Genomic DNA, 15,090 nt, shown 5'->3' with positions numbered 1-15,090 from the left:
GTGGGAGGAATGGCATAATTTCTCCTCTGTCAATCTCAGCAAAACTAGCCAATCATGGGTGTCTGTGAGCTCCTCTATGCAGAAGAGGGCAGATAGTGATCTGTTATGCTGCTGTGTGATATAGCAAGAGAAGCAGTTTAACAATGATGCAGTACATGTTAGCCTTCACCCTCCACAGTTTGTAGGCAGGTGATGAAAACAGGGGAAAATGAACAAGAACTTCATTTCAACATGCTTTACGATTTCAATCGTCAAAAATAGTTATCACATTTTAACCATTTCTTCCTGAATCTCCAAGTGCATAATGGAGAAAGCTGCACATTCAACCATGGAAATTTAAAGAGGTGAGTGTATTTTCAAGTCCGCATGGAACATCAATAACCATCTCTATTCGCATTGCTAACACAGAACTATCTAGAGAACGCCATATTTAGTTTCCAATCTCCCTTCCTTGACAACATCAAACATACGCATTTGTAATTAACGTGTTCACATGGGTTTATGCATTTACTCCTACAATAACCTCATCAGAGACTCTGCGTCTCCAGGATGTGGAGGTTTGCATGGGAAATCCCACTGAGATCCTGCTGAGATGCTTTTTGTGTTGCTGGGTGAATTTCTGCCTCACATCCAGTGTTCCTGGGGATAGGCTCCAGATCCACTACGACGCTGACCAGGATAAATCAGTTGCTGAAAACGAACGAATGAATGAATATTATAGCGCAAAGATCCCGTGAGCATCACAATGAACACTCTCTCTACCAGTTAAAATAAACTTTACTATGGTTTGTGAAAGTACAGAGACAGTATACCTGTATGTCTCTACAGATATCAGTCCATATCAGTAAGATGCCATGATACGGTAATCCTGATTGCAGAAGTTAATATGCTGTCTGAGCCTGTTCAGCCTGCTTTACTGACAGAAACTAATGGCCTAAATGATTAGTTCCTGGGATTATTTGATTTCTTTATCTGCATAATTAAATTAATAACCAGGTATCAGGGTGGTGCAGGGGGTAGCACTGTTACCTCACAGCTACCAGGGTCCCTGAATCTATACTGAGCATGGGAGGAGTATATGTTCTACTCCTGTTCATGTAGGTTTTCTCAGGTTTCTCTGGTTTCTAACCCCCAAAAACATGCATGCAGGTGTAATGGTTACTCTAAATTACCCCAAGGTTTGAATGAGTATGAATTTGTGTGCATGGTGCCCTGCAGTGGACCATAATCTGACCAGGATAAAGCAGTTATTCAAGATGAATGAAATTAAGAATTGACATAAGGAACAGCAAAGCCTGTTATAATTCTGAAGCTCACACTCATGAATTGCGTGAAAATGTCATGCAACATACAGTCCATTAAGCCTTAAACACTGACAGGTCTATGGTGGTGCGAGCACACACCTGAGAGAGTGATGCACTTTTCCCCACCACTCCTCCCCTGTCAGTCTCTATCCTCGTTTATGTCCCTGCCTCCCAGTGAGACAATCTGTCCAAAGCTGTTGACAGGAGAGTCAGAGCGGAGCATCTCATACCCCTCCTCGGCTCTAGGTAAGTTAAAGCTGCACATAAGCTTCTTTCTGCTTCATTCATAAAGCAGTGGGACTCGCGCGAGCTGCTGCACGCTAGAGTAAAAGTGTCCCCTTTCTAACACTACCAATACGCGCGCGTGTACGATCACTGCTTTACCGTGATAGCGTTTTCACTCGGGCACGTAACAGGGGAATCTGTGGGGAAGCGCGCGCGGGTCTCTCTGCTGTGCTGTATGCACGGTCACGCGCTCTGAGTGCACGCGGCTGCGTGTCTCATGTTCGTGTCGCTGAGACCAGCGCATCAGTTGCTCCGGGTTTCTCGCGCTGTCCTCCGTCCCTGCTGTCCCTGCTGTCCCTGTCCACCCATACTAAACTGCGCTAACACCTGGAGCTCGCACATACCTGAAGGTAAGGTCGATGAAATAAAAAAATCTTTCAGTGAGGGGAATTTAGGCATGCAATCATCTCTATGTAAACTATTATTAAATATGTATATTCACTTAACTATATTTTAATGCTATGGATAGTGGTCCTCTTCAATCTGTAACGAAGGGGGATTGATAGATACTAGCTAATTAAATTAAAAATAAATTAGTTAATTTGTGTGTATGTATGTCTATGCATGCATGTATGTATGTATATACTGTGTGTGCATATATATATATATATATATATATATATATATATATATATATATATATATATATATATATATACACACACACACACACACACACACACACACACACACACACACACACACACACTGAAATTCTGGGACTTCTTTTTTTTAAAATAGGAAATAAACAGTAGGTTTCAGAATTTTGCAATGTGTAAATGTTCAATATCTTGAATATTTAATATTCAACATCTTGCACTGTTTCTATATATATATACATATATATAAAAATATAAGCAAATTTGTGATATTGATCGTCACTGCTTTGTACAAAAGGTCAGATTTTCCTCATGCCTCATCTCTATTAAAGCATGTATTCAGACGACACTCTGAAGGATTTGATCTAAAATGGATCAAGACAGACCAAATTCTAAGAAACTCTGAAATTCATTTCAGATTTTCATTCAGATTCAGACTTTCCAGTTGTTGTCAATAACATCATTTTCAAATGAAGATGGTTGTATTAAATTAGAAAAGAATGTGTGTGTGTGTGTGTGTGTGAGTGTGTGTGTGTGTAAACTGAAAGGAAGTAAACTGTAAATTGTAGAGAATGAGCTTATTTGTAAGTAAAGTGATATAGTGAGTGGTATATTGGAGGGATACAGTAATTGATTGCTTTTACAGTGATGTATCAATAATCGTGCCTAGATGAGAATATATAGAGGGAATAGATAACTGATACATATTCAATTTCAGGAACAGGTCAAATGTTATCTCTATATGGGTGTCATATTGTGCAGTGTCATATTGTCCCTTAAGAACAAAGGGATGTAAAAGTGTATATTTGTGATTTGTGATATATGAAGGTTGTGTGCCTTCATTTAAATTTACATAGCATGTCCTAAAGCAAATAAAGATTAAAAGAAAAAAAAAGGCAGTGTTAGATTAGGCTTAACTTTGTTTGGCTCACAGTGTGTAGATTTAGTGATGCCAAATATTGATGCCTAACAGGATGTTCCTCTTGTCTTAAGGTTACCCAGTTATAGTCTATTTTTTTACTTACTGGCTAAAAAATGAACTGATGTGTTATAGAATGATATTTGCACAATATCCCGCCCCTGTAGTGTCCATACTGTTATTGTACAGGAGCTATTTGTCATTGATGGCCTACGTCTGATCTCTTGAACTGTGTGGGTTAATTCCTTTGGGGTTAAGTGAATCAAGATTCTTTACTCTGTTACATAAGAGGAAAGAGGCCAAGTCTTAAAGACAGACTAGCCTTACTTATTGACTTCTAATCCTTTCCAGTGCTTTCAAGTGTTGATAGGCTAACCCATTTCCATCCCTGAGGATTTTATTTTCCCCGCACTTCATACTGTCTCTTCCATCTCTTGTGCCAAGCTCAAAGAAATAAGTGTTCTAAATAAAATACAAGTTCCTGCATTATCTACTTCATTCATATAGCTGATTTAACCATTATTTAACTCTATAGGGTGTTTTTCATTTAAAAAATAGATATATGTGGGTAAATCGGGGCGTGGCATATTCATATAGACATGTAGACATGTAAATAAGAGACTACTTTAGAAGAGAGCTAAAGCTTATTCATAATTGCACTCAAATCACTGCTTGTTTTGATGCTGTACAACATTTTCATAAATCTGATTCAGATTTGTTCATACTTCTTTCTGTGGGCTAAAATCTGTACATCAGATCTATTTGATGAATAAGTGCCAGAGTCTTGAAGATGACAGCTAGCTGATGAACATGAGCAGCCCTCCAACACTGATAGCTTCCTTTTACTGTGGTTTTTCCTCACTCCTGGATGAATGTACCTTGAGAGGTTACAGTGGAAAACGTTATTTAACATTAAGACTAAAGTATTTAACATTTAAATTAAACGTACTGTGCAAAACATTCTGCAAAATGCCGCATGGTTCGTGGAATATTAGAAGTTGTTTTCCTTCCCAACAAACGTATAATTCTGGGGCTCTCAGTCTGTGACTTGTGTTTATCTTCTCAAACAGGATAAGTTAGCCTTTAGAAAACTAGGTTAGCATTGATCTCTGAGTCTTATTTCATGTGTTGTAGAAATCCCTGGAGACGCTTGCACTGAAATGGGTCGCAAAGAGGCTGGCTATGATTGGAAGAAGAGCACTGACAACATTCAAGAAGTGTTCGACTTCATAGAGGTGCTCGGATCGTGAGTACAGTATTTTAATAATTATTATCCTAACAATAATACAGGTGGTATTATTACTTTTTTTCAACTATATTAGAAAACAATATCAGTATACATGACAGTGTTGGTACATTAGTGATAATATTGTACATTCCTAACAGTTTATACTGCATATATACAATATATATTTTAATTAGTGATAGTATACCATATTGTACACGTTACCAGGTGAGTGTTACTGGCCTATCTCTGCTACGTTATATAGACAAATTGTGAGAATCTGTGGTGGGATTTGAATGAAGCCTAGGCAAGGCAAGGTGCAGGCAAGTCTCTATCTTCAGCTTGCACAGTCATTTGAAGATTAGTCTTTCATTCAGAAGAAAAAGCATCTGAGGCTATCGGGGGCACAGAACTGGACAATTGAAGACTGGAAAAATACCAGGTATTTCCAATTTTTCTTTCTGATCTTCAGCTGTCCGGCTTGGGTGAGCCTGTGCCCATGATAGCCTCAGAATCCTGTTCTTGGCTGACAGGAGTGGAACCTAATGTGGTCTCCTGCTGTTGTAGCCCATCGAGGTTCTGTTGTCGCTCATCAAGGTTTGATGTTTTGTGTATGCTGAGATGCTTTTCTGCTCACCACGGTTTTAAAGAGTGATTATTTGAGTTATCCTTCCTATCCTTCCTGGCAGCTTGAACCAATCTGGCCATTTTCCTCTGACCTCTCATATCAACAAGGCATCTCTGTAATCTTTCATCCGGTCTTGGGATCAGCACTGGGAGTGCGCTGTCTTGTGCATCCCCAGTGGCTGGGGTCGGTTCCCTGGCCAGGAACTGAACCCGGGCTGAGGCAGTGAGAGCGCCGTGGCCTAACCACTAGTCATCCAGGGCCCCTCCATGAGTGGTTGTTTATATGTTCTTATAATTGTTTGTAAAAAGGTAATAAATCACTAGCTTTCTCCTCAGAATTAGTAATTATGCTTCTTTATATTTGGCACAGAAAGAAACAGCAGTTGTTTTTAACACCCTCTACATTTCCGTCTATTCTCAGAGACAAGCTGTGAGATATGGAAGGCTGTGATAAGCTGTGCTTATTTAACACTCAGGAATCAGGATCACTTCAAGAACAGTTAACTGAAGAGAGAGAGAGTTTTGTGTTTATCCATAGGCAATCTAATTGAAGGGGTTGGGGGGGCGACGACTTTTAATTGGTATTTTTTCATAGGACATGTGACCCAGAACTACTGTCTTGATCATGGAAGGAGGAACATGCATGTGGCTTTCAGATAAGCTTAATAAAAGCTCTGAAATTCAGTGCATCATTTTCCTTAGCAGCATCTGCATCCATTGCAACCATCCCTGGTGTCCATGATGTGAGCTATAAAAATGAAGGCAATGGGACCAGTGAGAAAAGCTTTGCCTTGGGGAGATGACCCACTCGTTTCCTGTGAGAAAAACAACCTGAACCAAATCCCAGTATCCCTCAACAGAACTTACAAGGGAGGGAATGTGCCACTGCAAAATGCCATGCATGAAATTGTAACCAATTAATGGCTGCGATTGAGATTGAGATAGGTTCTCCCTTATAAGACCTGAGTATTGTGCGTAACTCCTGGTCAAGTCTTTGCACGTATTAATCTGTCTTGGTGCTGAAATCTTTTACATATAAAGAGTCGTTAAATCAATCGTATAAATGCCAAGAACACTTATAATTATACCACTATAATTACTGACTAAAGCGAAGCCTGGCTCAAAACTCTGTTTCATAGCTTTTATATTCAGAGATAAAATTGCAGAGGCAGAATTTCAGTAAGAGAGAGTGTGCTGGCCTCAGAGGAGCATGGAGGCGGCAATTAAAAGCAATTCTGTGATACTCCATGTTCTTCATGAATATCTGTGTTTGTGGGGGCGGGCGATAGTGTGAGACAGGGCATTGCAAGTGGGTGTCCTGCTACAAAGCTCAGAGTAAAATAGATTTTACCCTTGAGAATGTGTTTTATTGGAATATTACATGAAAGTGAACACAGATAAAGCAGATTTATATATACTGTATATGAATGAATTACTGAATCACAATGAAAGAAATGAATCCGATCTGTTTGGATAAGCATAAAACACTACCAAAAATGTTTGAATATCAGGTGTGGATTTCTCAAACAGTTAAACAAGAAGGGTTTGATCCTTTCATGGAGAGCTCAGTGACCTGTTTGAAGCACCACACCTGGATACCTGAGCTGTTACTATTTCTGTTGCATAGGGGATTTTGAGGCTTAATCCCCAGCCAGGACATGTATTCCAGGTTACAGCTTTAGACAGTGTAGAAGGCACAAAGAACAATAAATTAAGCCATTGCTATTGCTATAGCTTATGCTGTCATCATCCCAGAAAGAACGTTTTTGAAATGTAACAAAATAAGCTGCTGCTGGCTCCTGATTTCCTTCAAACATCAGAGATCTGATTTTGATTAATGGAGTACAAAATTCATTCATAAAATTCAACTTTTGATACTGATAACAGGCAGATCTTTTCACAGATGAAACAGTGTGAGGACAGAACATTACTGAAGATAATCACTTTGCTATTTTTTTTACCTCCTCCAAGTCCTGGCACAAATGGCTTTAGATATTATGAAATAGATGAGCTTGATTGAAGTGCCAGAGATGAAGGGCTTTAAAAGGTCATATGCACATTCTCATAGAAAATAGTAAAAAAGTATCAGTTTTTTTGTGAAAAAGAAAAAAGTATATCAGTCTGCTTCTCCCCCTCACAGCAGTGGTTAAGTGTTAAATCTTAATAAGTGAACAGCCTCACCCAACTTCCTCTTCCTGTGTGTATCTCTACCTCTGTCTGTCTCTTAGGGGAGCATTCTCTGAGGTGTTCATGGTGAAGGAGAGGAAAACAGGAAAGCTCTTTGCCATTAAGTGTGTGAAGAAAAAGAACAAAAGGGACATTAACTTGGAGAATGAGATTGCTGTGTTAAGGAGGTACAATAAAAAAAATTAATATTATATATATATAAAAACCAAAAATCAGTAATTCAGAAAATGACCTATTTGTCTGACAATTTGTTTTAGGATTAAACATGAAAATGTTGTGGGGTTGGAAGATCTCTACGAAAGTCGCACTCATTACTATCTTGTCATGCAGCTGTAAGTAGTATCTGTTTGCCTACACTCAGGGTAAAAATGGGCAGAAATACATCAAATGTATAAATAATCATAACTAAATGTAAATGTATTAACTACAAAATATTGCAACTGAAAAATATATCACAATAAAATGCTGTATTTTGTATTGAAGTGAGATACTGTCAGCTCGCTTAAACGGTAATGTTATTGTTCCAATGGATGATAACTAGCTAACACTAACACTAAGGTATCCTTCAGAAACCACATCAGTCTGCACTTTTTCTCCTCTTTTTTATTAAGAGCTCAACTAGGCCACATAATAGCAGCTTTTCCTAATAGCTAGTATCCAGATCACTAACTAGCAAAACAACTGATAAATAATAAAGGGAATATTTTAAACAATTACTAAACACTGATGAGTCCAAGGGTTTGGAAGCACCACTGCACTGTTCATGAACTGCAAACACAATGTGCTAATGTTTTATAAGTCTTTGTACTACAAATAATTTCTAAAATATCTGCTAAAAAATCCACCAGAACTGCATGAGAATCAGTTTTCACAAGTTGCCACACAAAGCATTTTCTGTATTTTAGAAAATACAACAACAAAAAAAATAGATAATACAGATTAAATATATACTATATATTTTTTTTTTCTATGACCCTCAAATACAAGTAAGAATATAGTATTTCATACAAATACATGTATGTAAAGTACTGCCCATCCCAGCCCATACCTTCTATCTATATGCTGTGTATTTATACTCGCAGCAGCTATTATCTGATTTTTTTGTCTTCTTATTTTGGCAGTGTTTCAGGTGGTGAACTGTTTGATCGGATCCTGGACAGGGGAGTGTACTCGGAGAAGGATGCCAGCTTAGTGATAAAGCAGGTACTCGAGGGCGTTAACTACCTGCATAAGAATGGCATAGTACATCGCGATCTCAAGGTATATGTACAGACACACACACAATTTCACTAAGAAATTCATCTAAGCTTTGAATCAAGTCTGCTACATTTCCTGCTGTAAAGCACAATATCTATTTTTCCTCCAAAGCCTGAGAACTTGTTGTACTACAGTCCAGATGAGAAGTCCAAGATAATGATCAGCGATTTTGGACTTTCAAAGATGGAGGACAAGGGCATCATGTCCACAGCCTGTGGTACCCCAGGCTATGTGGGTAAGTAGGCCATATGAGGTTAAAAAAAGACAATAATGAAAGCACTGTGTAAAGATTGTATTGAATATGAATTGTTTTTCTTGCCTCTAGCTCCAGAGGTGTTAGCTCAGAAGCCCTACAGTAAAGCAGTGGACTGCTGGTCTATTGGAGTTATTACCTACATACTGTAAGTAGTCTCTTATACTCTTGCTATTACTGTTACTCTTATTGATACTATTTTTACTGTTAAATCTACAATTTAACCACAATAGCTTATATATCACACATGGGATGTAAGACTTTATGACCTATTACAGTAGGATACAGTTCTATTGGATGATGATATAATGTCAGATAGAACTGAAGATCCCTGACTCGTTAAGGGTTTAGATCATGACTGTTATGCAGTGTGAGTAACAAGCTGTTTTCGCCACGTCATTGAACTCTAGCCAGGTTAAGCTCTGCTTACCACTGCAGTGAGGTTGTTGCTGTATAAAGTAGCATGTGAAATTATTCCCCCTAGTGGAGGAACTGCTAACAGTTCAACAGATAATACACAGACATACAGTACAGTACTGTACATTTGTCCTTAAAAGGAAGCATATGAAATAAAATAAAAGTATTACAGGAAAACAGCTATTTCATATTAATATATAATAAATAATAAATAGATAATGATCTCGTTTAATGATGTGTGTCTGCAGTCTCTGTGGATATCCTCCCTTTTATGAGGAATCTGAGACTCGTCTTTTCTCGAAGATCATGAAAGCCCAGTATGAGTTTGACTCTCCCTTCTGGGACGACATCTCAGAATCTGGTGAATATCTTTTTTCTCTCTCAACATGCAGCCTCAGCAAAACTGCATATATTTATTTATACATATATATTTAACGTTCTGTGTGTTTACTGTATTTTCAGCAAAGGATTTCATCCGCAACATGATGCAGAAGAGTCCTAATTTGCGCTACACAACAGAGCAAGCTCTTAGACATCCCTGGTAAGACATGAGCGTTTAATAGAAAAATTATACAACATTAGTTCCGGTCCACTAATTTGATTGGACAAGAGAGCTGATATTTGGCATAACAGCACTTGGTACATTTCACAATTTGTATCATTCTGCTTGTCTGTGTTCTCTACATATAATTACAATTCTAGCAATAGTTCATTATATTGAACCGTTACTACATTTACTACAGGCTGTCAGTCAGGCTGTACATTGCATGGCAACACAACACTCTAGTCAGCTTCTTTGGGAGCTATTTTCATTGACGGAGCCAAAATAAATGAAATATTTGGCCATATTGTGGCTGAAATGTTATTTATGCAATAGTAATTTCATGTTTATAGAACTGTTTATATAAAAGCAATATTACACTCCCAGTCATGCTGTTGTTCAAATATCAGCGTGGCTCTGATTCTGCCGCAGGTGATCACGACCGTGCTGATAATCAGTACAACAGCACACTTGTTCGTGTGATATTGCTTAAGTATGTATTAGAATGAACGGTAATCGAGAAAAAGTTATGAGAATATTTGGTACAGTGAAAGCAGATACTTCTTAGTATCTGTTTTAGTAACTCTACCAACATTTACTAGCCATAACATAACTGAAGAAGTAGCATGAATACCTTGTCGACAAATTGTGGATAAATGATAAATTCATTAGCTAACCCACAAGGCAAGTGGAAGCTCCAGTGTGCTGCTCTGTCCCATGTTTTTGTTGCCTGGCAACCAAACTGAATAGACTAAAAAAAGTGGTGCGATAAGATAACGTGATATCGTGTAACCAGCTAGTTAGCTAGTTAAAGCAAGTCACTGGTGAATGCTTTGGCTAGGAGCTGGTGTTGTTCTCTTCTCACATCACAAGTAAAAATATTGTGGTCTGGCTCGTGCCTTTGGTCTGGCTACCGTGTTTTCTCTCAATAGGTTTAATTTCTGCAATTTTGCCATTAAGGATTAATAAAAGTTTATCTTATCCTAACTGTGAGGTGACGTATTGTGCATAGTGTGCATACTGAGCAGGATATGACAGCTTTAAGTCACACCTTATTTTCCTATTTCATCAGTGTTTCTTCATATCTGCATGTTCCTGGTTCTTAAAAGATCGTCTGTCATCACTGCATGCTAATTAAGCCTCCAAATCTGTGATTTGTCCATCCGGATTAGGATTATAATAATTGTTTCTTTGCATATTTGTTTGCTTAGACAGCATTAGGATAATACATCAACTAATGGTCGTAGAATACATTTGCCAGATATAAAAGACTTTGTTTAACATTGTGGCCATTGCCTGTGATCAAGAGATTTGGAGAGATTTGTTTCTGGATTTGTCTTCAGGATCATTGGAAAGACTGCCCAAAGCCTTGATATCTACCATTCCGTCAGTGTGCAGATCCAGAAGAACTTTGCCAAGTCCAAGTGGAAGGTAAAGGCACCCAGTCTCTTAAGCCTCTGACTATTTAAAGTTTGCCTTCTCTGCTCTATTTTCACTGGGGTAATTCATTTGACCTCTGGCCCGATTACACAACACAGCTTCAGCAATGGTCATTGCAAATGCTCAAACACTCGTAAATGTGCACTGTGTGTGATTTTTTTTCCAGTGGGACCTGTTTTTTCTTAGTTGTGGATGAGGACGAGTATGTGATAAGTTATCTTTTTGTGTATTCCAGCAAGCTTTCAATGCTACAGTGGCCATCAACCACATGAAGAAACTACAGCTTGCTCATGGTGAGGCCTCAGTCAAACAGAGCCAGACACAGATTCAGCTGCCTGATATTAAAGTCATTTCAACATCGTACCCTGAAGCAACAGACAACAATCTGATCCATGACAGTCTAGAACCCAATGGCAACCTGCCTTGCAGTTATATGACATTGCCATCTGTTTCCATGGAAACAAAGACCCAGTACCTACTGCCGAAGGTCAGCCATAGTGTTACGCTCACAGTCACTGAGAAGACCAAGCATGTGTACCACTCCGAACCAGGAAACCTAAATGGGTATTGAGCTTCATTAGTTCGAGCTGATGAAAAAAATAGCCATGAGCCAATAATAACCACTGTTCTTTATACTGTGATATTCAATGGTATTCTTGTCTGATTACTACTCCTGTGTTTCATTTGGGGTGTCTGCCTAGGAACATGCCATTTTTATGTAGCTTTGTAGACTCCTGAGATAAAGATTGTCCCAGCATGTGGACAGCTGAATGCAATGTGTACTGAATTTCCTTTATATTCAAGCAAATTTAAGGAAATTGATTAAAAACCAGTAAGCATTATATTATATTAGTAGTATTATGATATTTAAAATAGCATTGGCTCATGGCTATTAAACACGAAGCAGAAATTGTGAATTGTTCAGTTATTAAGAAATCATCTCCTCCTGTCTGTACAGGTATCAGAAGACAGGCACCAATAGCAGTGGGGAGAAACTTCAGACCGGTGTCTGCTGTGTCATGTGATTGGCCATTGCAGCATTATGAGTGACCTTTAATAGGTAAAGCAAATAGATTTATGTGATCTTTTTCCATCTGGTAGATGCTTTGATAGCATCTAGATTTAATTTTTAATAGCGTCTCTCGGAGGTCTGTTTCTCTTTAGCAGTACTGGGATTTGAACTTACAATCACTGGAGCAGAGCCCTAACCCCTGAACTACCACTCCCACATAGTAGAAGGATGGTATATTTTTACTTTTTATGATAGAATCCCAGGAACAAGTTGGGAATACACCCTGGATGGCATATATCTATTAATAACTTTTATTTGAACAGAAATTAGAAGGCAATACGTCTTTTTTTAATTTATTTTTTTTTAAAAGGTCACACACTAGCAAATTTATAACATATTTTGAATTTTCAATTACTATTAAGTTCTAAAGGTTAAGGTTAATAGGACAGGCTTAATTCAAGTCAATTCAATTCTGTTCTATTTGTATAGCTCTTTTAATAAAAGTAATTGTCAGAAAGCAGCTTTACAGAAATCCAGATGTAGATATAGATTCCTAATGAGAAGCCAGCAACAGTGGCAAGGAAAAAACTCCCTGAGATGGCACGAGGAAGAAACCTTGACAGGATCCAAGCCCAAAAGTGAACCCTTCCTCTTCTGTATGACATTGGATAGTGGGATTATAAATCATTACTCTTCTATAATTGCATTCTATACAGTCAAACAGTACTAAATGTGTTCAAAAGATGTTTGGTATGAGCATCATAGTCTTTATGATTACAGCAGGAGTCCATAGATACAAATATGCAGTACTGAAGAGTGAATATATAAACTGCTGCTATATATATAAAGTTTGGGGAAGACCCACATATGAGTGTGATGGTCAGGTGTCCACATACTTTTGGCCATATAGTGTATAACATTATGTAGTAATGAACTATAATTATTTAAGTAATTATAAGTAATTATTTAACTTTTCGCTTGTGTATATTACTTTTCTCAAGGACATAGTGACCTTGAGTGTGACATGTGTTTGTGTGTGTGTGTGTGTGTGTGTGATTTTGCAGATCTGTGACCTGTCTCTTAGCCACTGGCTACAGAAGTTGGCATTTCTTGCTGCTTTGGGCTTTGGCTCCTTTGGGATATGGAGTGATTATAAGACAGCTGACCTGCTGCTTGTTGGCTTCACCAATGTATTGGAGTTGAGAAGAGTGCCTCCATATCACCCACAAATGCATAGACATGACAATACATATAACACATGGCAAACAACATGCAGTACCCTCTGAGAGCAGAACAACATGCTTAGGCACCTGGTTGTATTATAGCGCAAAGATCTTGTTCCTCAGGACTGATGTAACTCCAGCCCTGTGTATTATTTCTATACAGATCTTTCCATTTTATCCAGAACTTGTGTGCTTCATATTACACTGAGTATTGGTGTTGTGATATTTTATTATTTATTTCCTAATGGTCTGTGATTTGCTGTGATATTTAACTCTGAATTATTTAGGCCCACCTCTGATTTATGTATCAGGAAAAAAATACTAAATTCATTCAAGTAGGTTTAATTGCTGAAGCCAGATGGGGACACTGTGGTTGCCAGGTATTCCCTCTTGCCATTCCATTACAGTAATAGTTAAATTTTTTTTTTCTTGCTTAATATATCTTAGAGCCAAAGTTTATTTTTATAATAAATATATGAATATTATGTACAAGCAGAATTATGTATTTTGTTTTATAATAACCTGTATATCACTATACCCACCACAAAATAATGTCTTTCCTTTTTTATATATATAACCATTTGCCAATGTACCTAACACTCCTGAAAAGTGTGGGCTTTTTGTAAATATAATTGTTAATAGTCAGTTATCATGTGAGACATAAATAATGAATAAGTGTCCTAATATTTCAGGTTTGTGTTGACTTCTCCTATTATTGTGCAATATTCAATACAACCCTTGAATAAAAATCCAAGTTTCCCAATGTTATGTCATAATTATGTAATTATCCTCTTCCATTATTAAGGATGAAAGAATTTTACTTTAATTAGAGCTTAATACAAAATGTTAGTCCTCAGTTGTGACATTCCCACTGGTAGATAGGAAATACATAGATCTATAGAAAAGGTTCATTTCATTTAGCTATGTTGTGAATTATTTATTTGTACAGTCCTTTTTTAAATGACAATGATATAGCACAGCACATGTGAGCATCACATTCAAATGGCTCTTGAAGCTAGTAAAACTACTGAAGCTAGAAGCATTATGTGTTTTTGGTTGTCCCTCTGGGGGAATCCTTATGGATTGCGTGTCTCCTTATCAGAAACGCTCCAAGCATAACCATTATAGTAAGCCCTGACTATTCAAAGAAGTTGTTTATTATATCGTAAACTAGAAAATGGAAGTAGGTAATAATGAAAGGTAATAATGTGTCCACACAAATGTACTTTTAAAAGCATTTAAAAATAAAAACTAGTTAGTTTTCAACATGGTCTTTCACCAGCAAATTTAAACCATTTTATATGACCCGATTTCTATGAAGAGACAAAGCAGCACAAGGAGACACCTACAGGCACAATGTAACACATAAAAAAATGGAGTGCCAGACAGTAGCACACAAATGAGGGCTCCCAAAATGAGTAGTATTTGCTAGTTACATTTTTCTTTGTTTATGTATGCATCTATTGACCCAATTACAGTGGAAAACCTGTGATGTCATGAAAATCCCTCATTATTGTTGTCTTTTCCGCTGCCATATTTGTAACGTGTGTTATGAATGCTTGTAAGACATGATTATTCAGCCAAAGTTGATTGGGAAATGCCAGAGTCTCCAATTTCTTGTTGAAATGTGTCTATGACTAAAAACCCTAGAGTAGAAAGGATTTCAGTGTGCATGGGGATGTTATTGCTGTGTTGGCCTCCCCAAAAGTGGGGCAAATTGCTGGCAGAGATCAGCTAAACCTGCACTAGGCAAACAAAATCGACTGATAAGCCACTCATCACTCTCAGCAAAGAGGTCCCT

The 15,090-nt window shown here is 37.8% G+C and overlaps 1 protein-coding gene across 2 annotated transcripts; it reads left to right on the top strand.

Moving 5' to 3' along the window:
* Positions 1 to 1,256: 1,256 nt before the first annotated feature.
* camk1gb (calcium/calmodulin-dependent protein kinase IGb) lies at positions 1,257 to 14,670 on the top strand. 2 transcript variants are annotated; one of them, XM_026920975.3, is made up of 13 exons: positions 1,257 to 1,550; positions 4,242 to 4,353; positions 7,188 to 7,313; positions 7,404 to 7,478; positions 8,268 to 8,406; positions 8,515 to 8,638; positions 8,729 to 8,804; positions 9,322 to 9,434; positions 9,536 to 9,614; positions 10,958 to 11,045; positions 11,290 to 11,618; positions 12,013 to 12,114; positions 13,131 to 14,670. In XM_026920975.3, the coding sequence occupies exons 1-12, from the start codon at positions 1,415 to 1,417 to the stop codon at positions 12,077 to 12,079; spliced, it is 1,464 nt and encodes a 487-aa protein (XP_026776776.3). In that variant the 5' UTR covers positions 1,257 to 1,414; the 3' UTR covers positions 12,080 to 12,114; positions 13,131 to 14,670. The 2 variants fall into 2 exon arrangements, with proteins under 2 accessions (XP_026776776.3, XP_026776775.1); XM_026920974.3 differs by lacking the exon at positions 1,257 to 1,550 and adding an exon at positions 1,578 to 1,939.
* Positions 14,671 to 15,090: the final 420 nt, after the last annotated feature.

The sequence above is a fragment of the Pangasianodon hypophthalmus genome, chromosome 16, assembly GCF_027358585.1.
Source record: "Pangasianodon hypophthalmus isolate fPanHyp1 chromosome 16, fPanHyp1.pri, whole genome shotgun sequence".
NCBI lineage: Eukaryota > Metazoa > Chordata > Actinopteri > Siluriformes > Pangasiidae > Pangasianodon > Pangasianodon hypophthalmus.
This window is presented reverse-complemented; position numbering and strand designations above follow the sequence as displayed.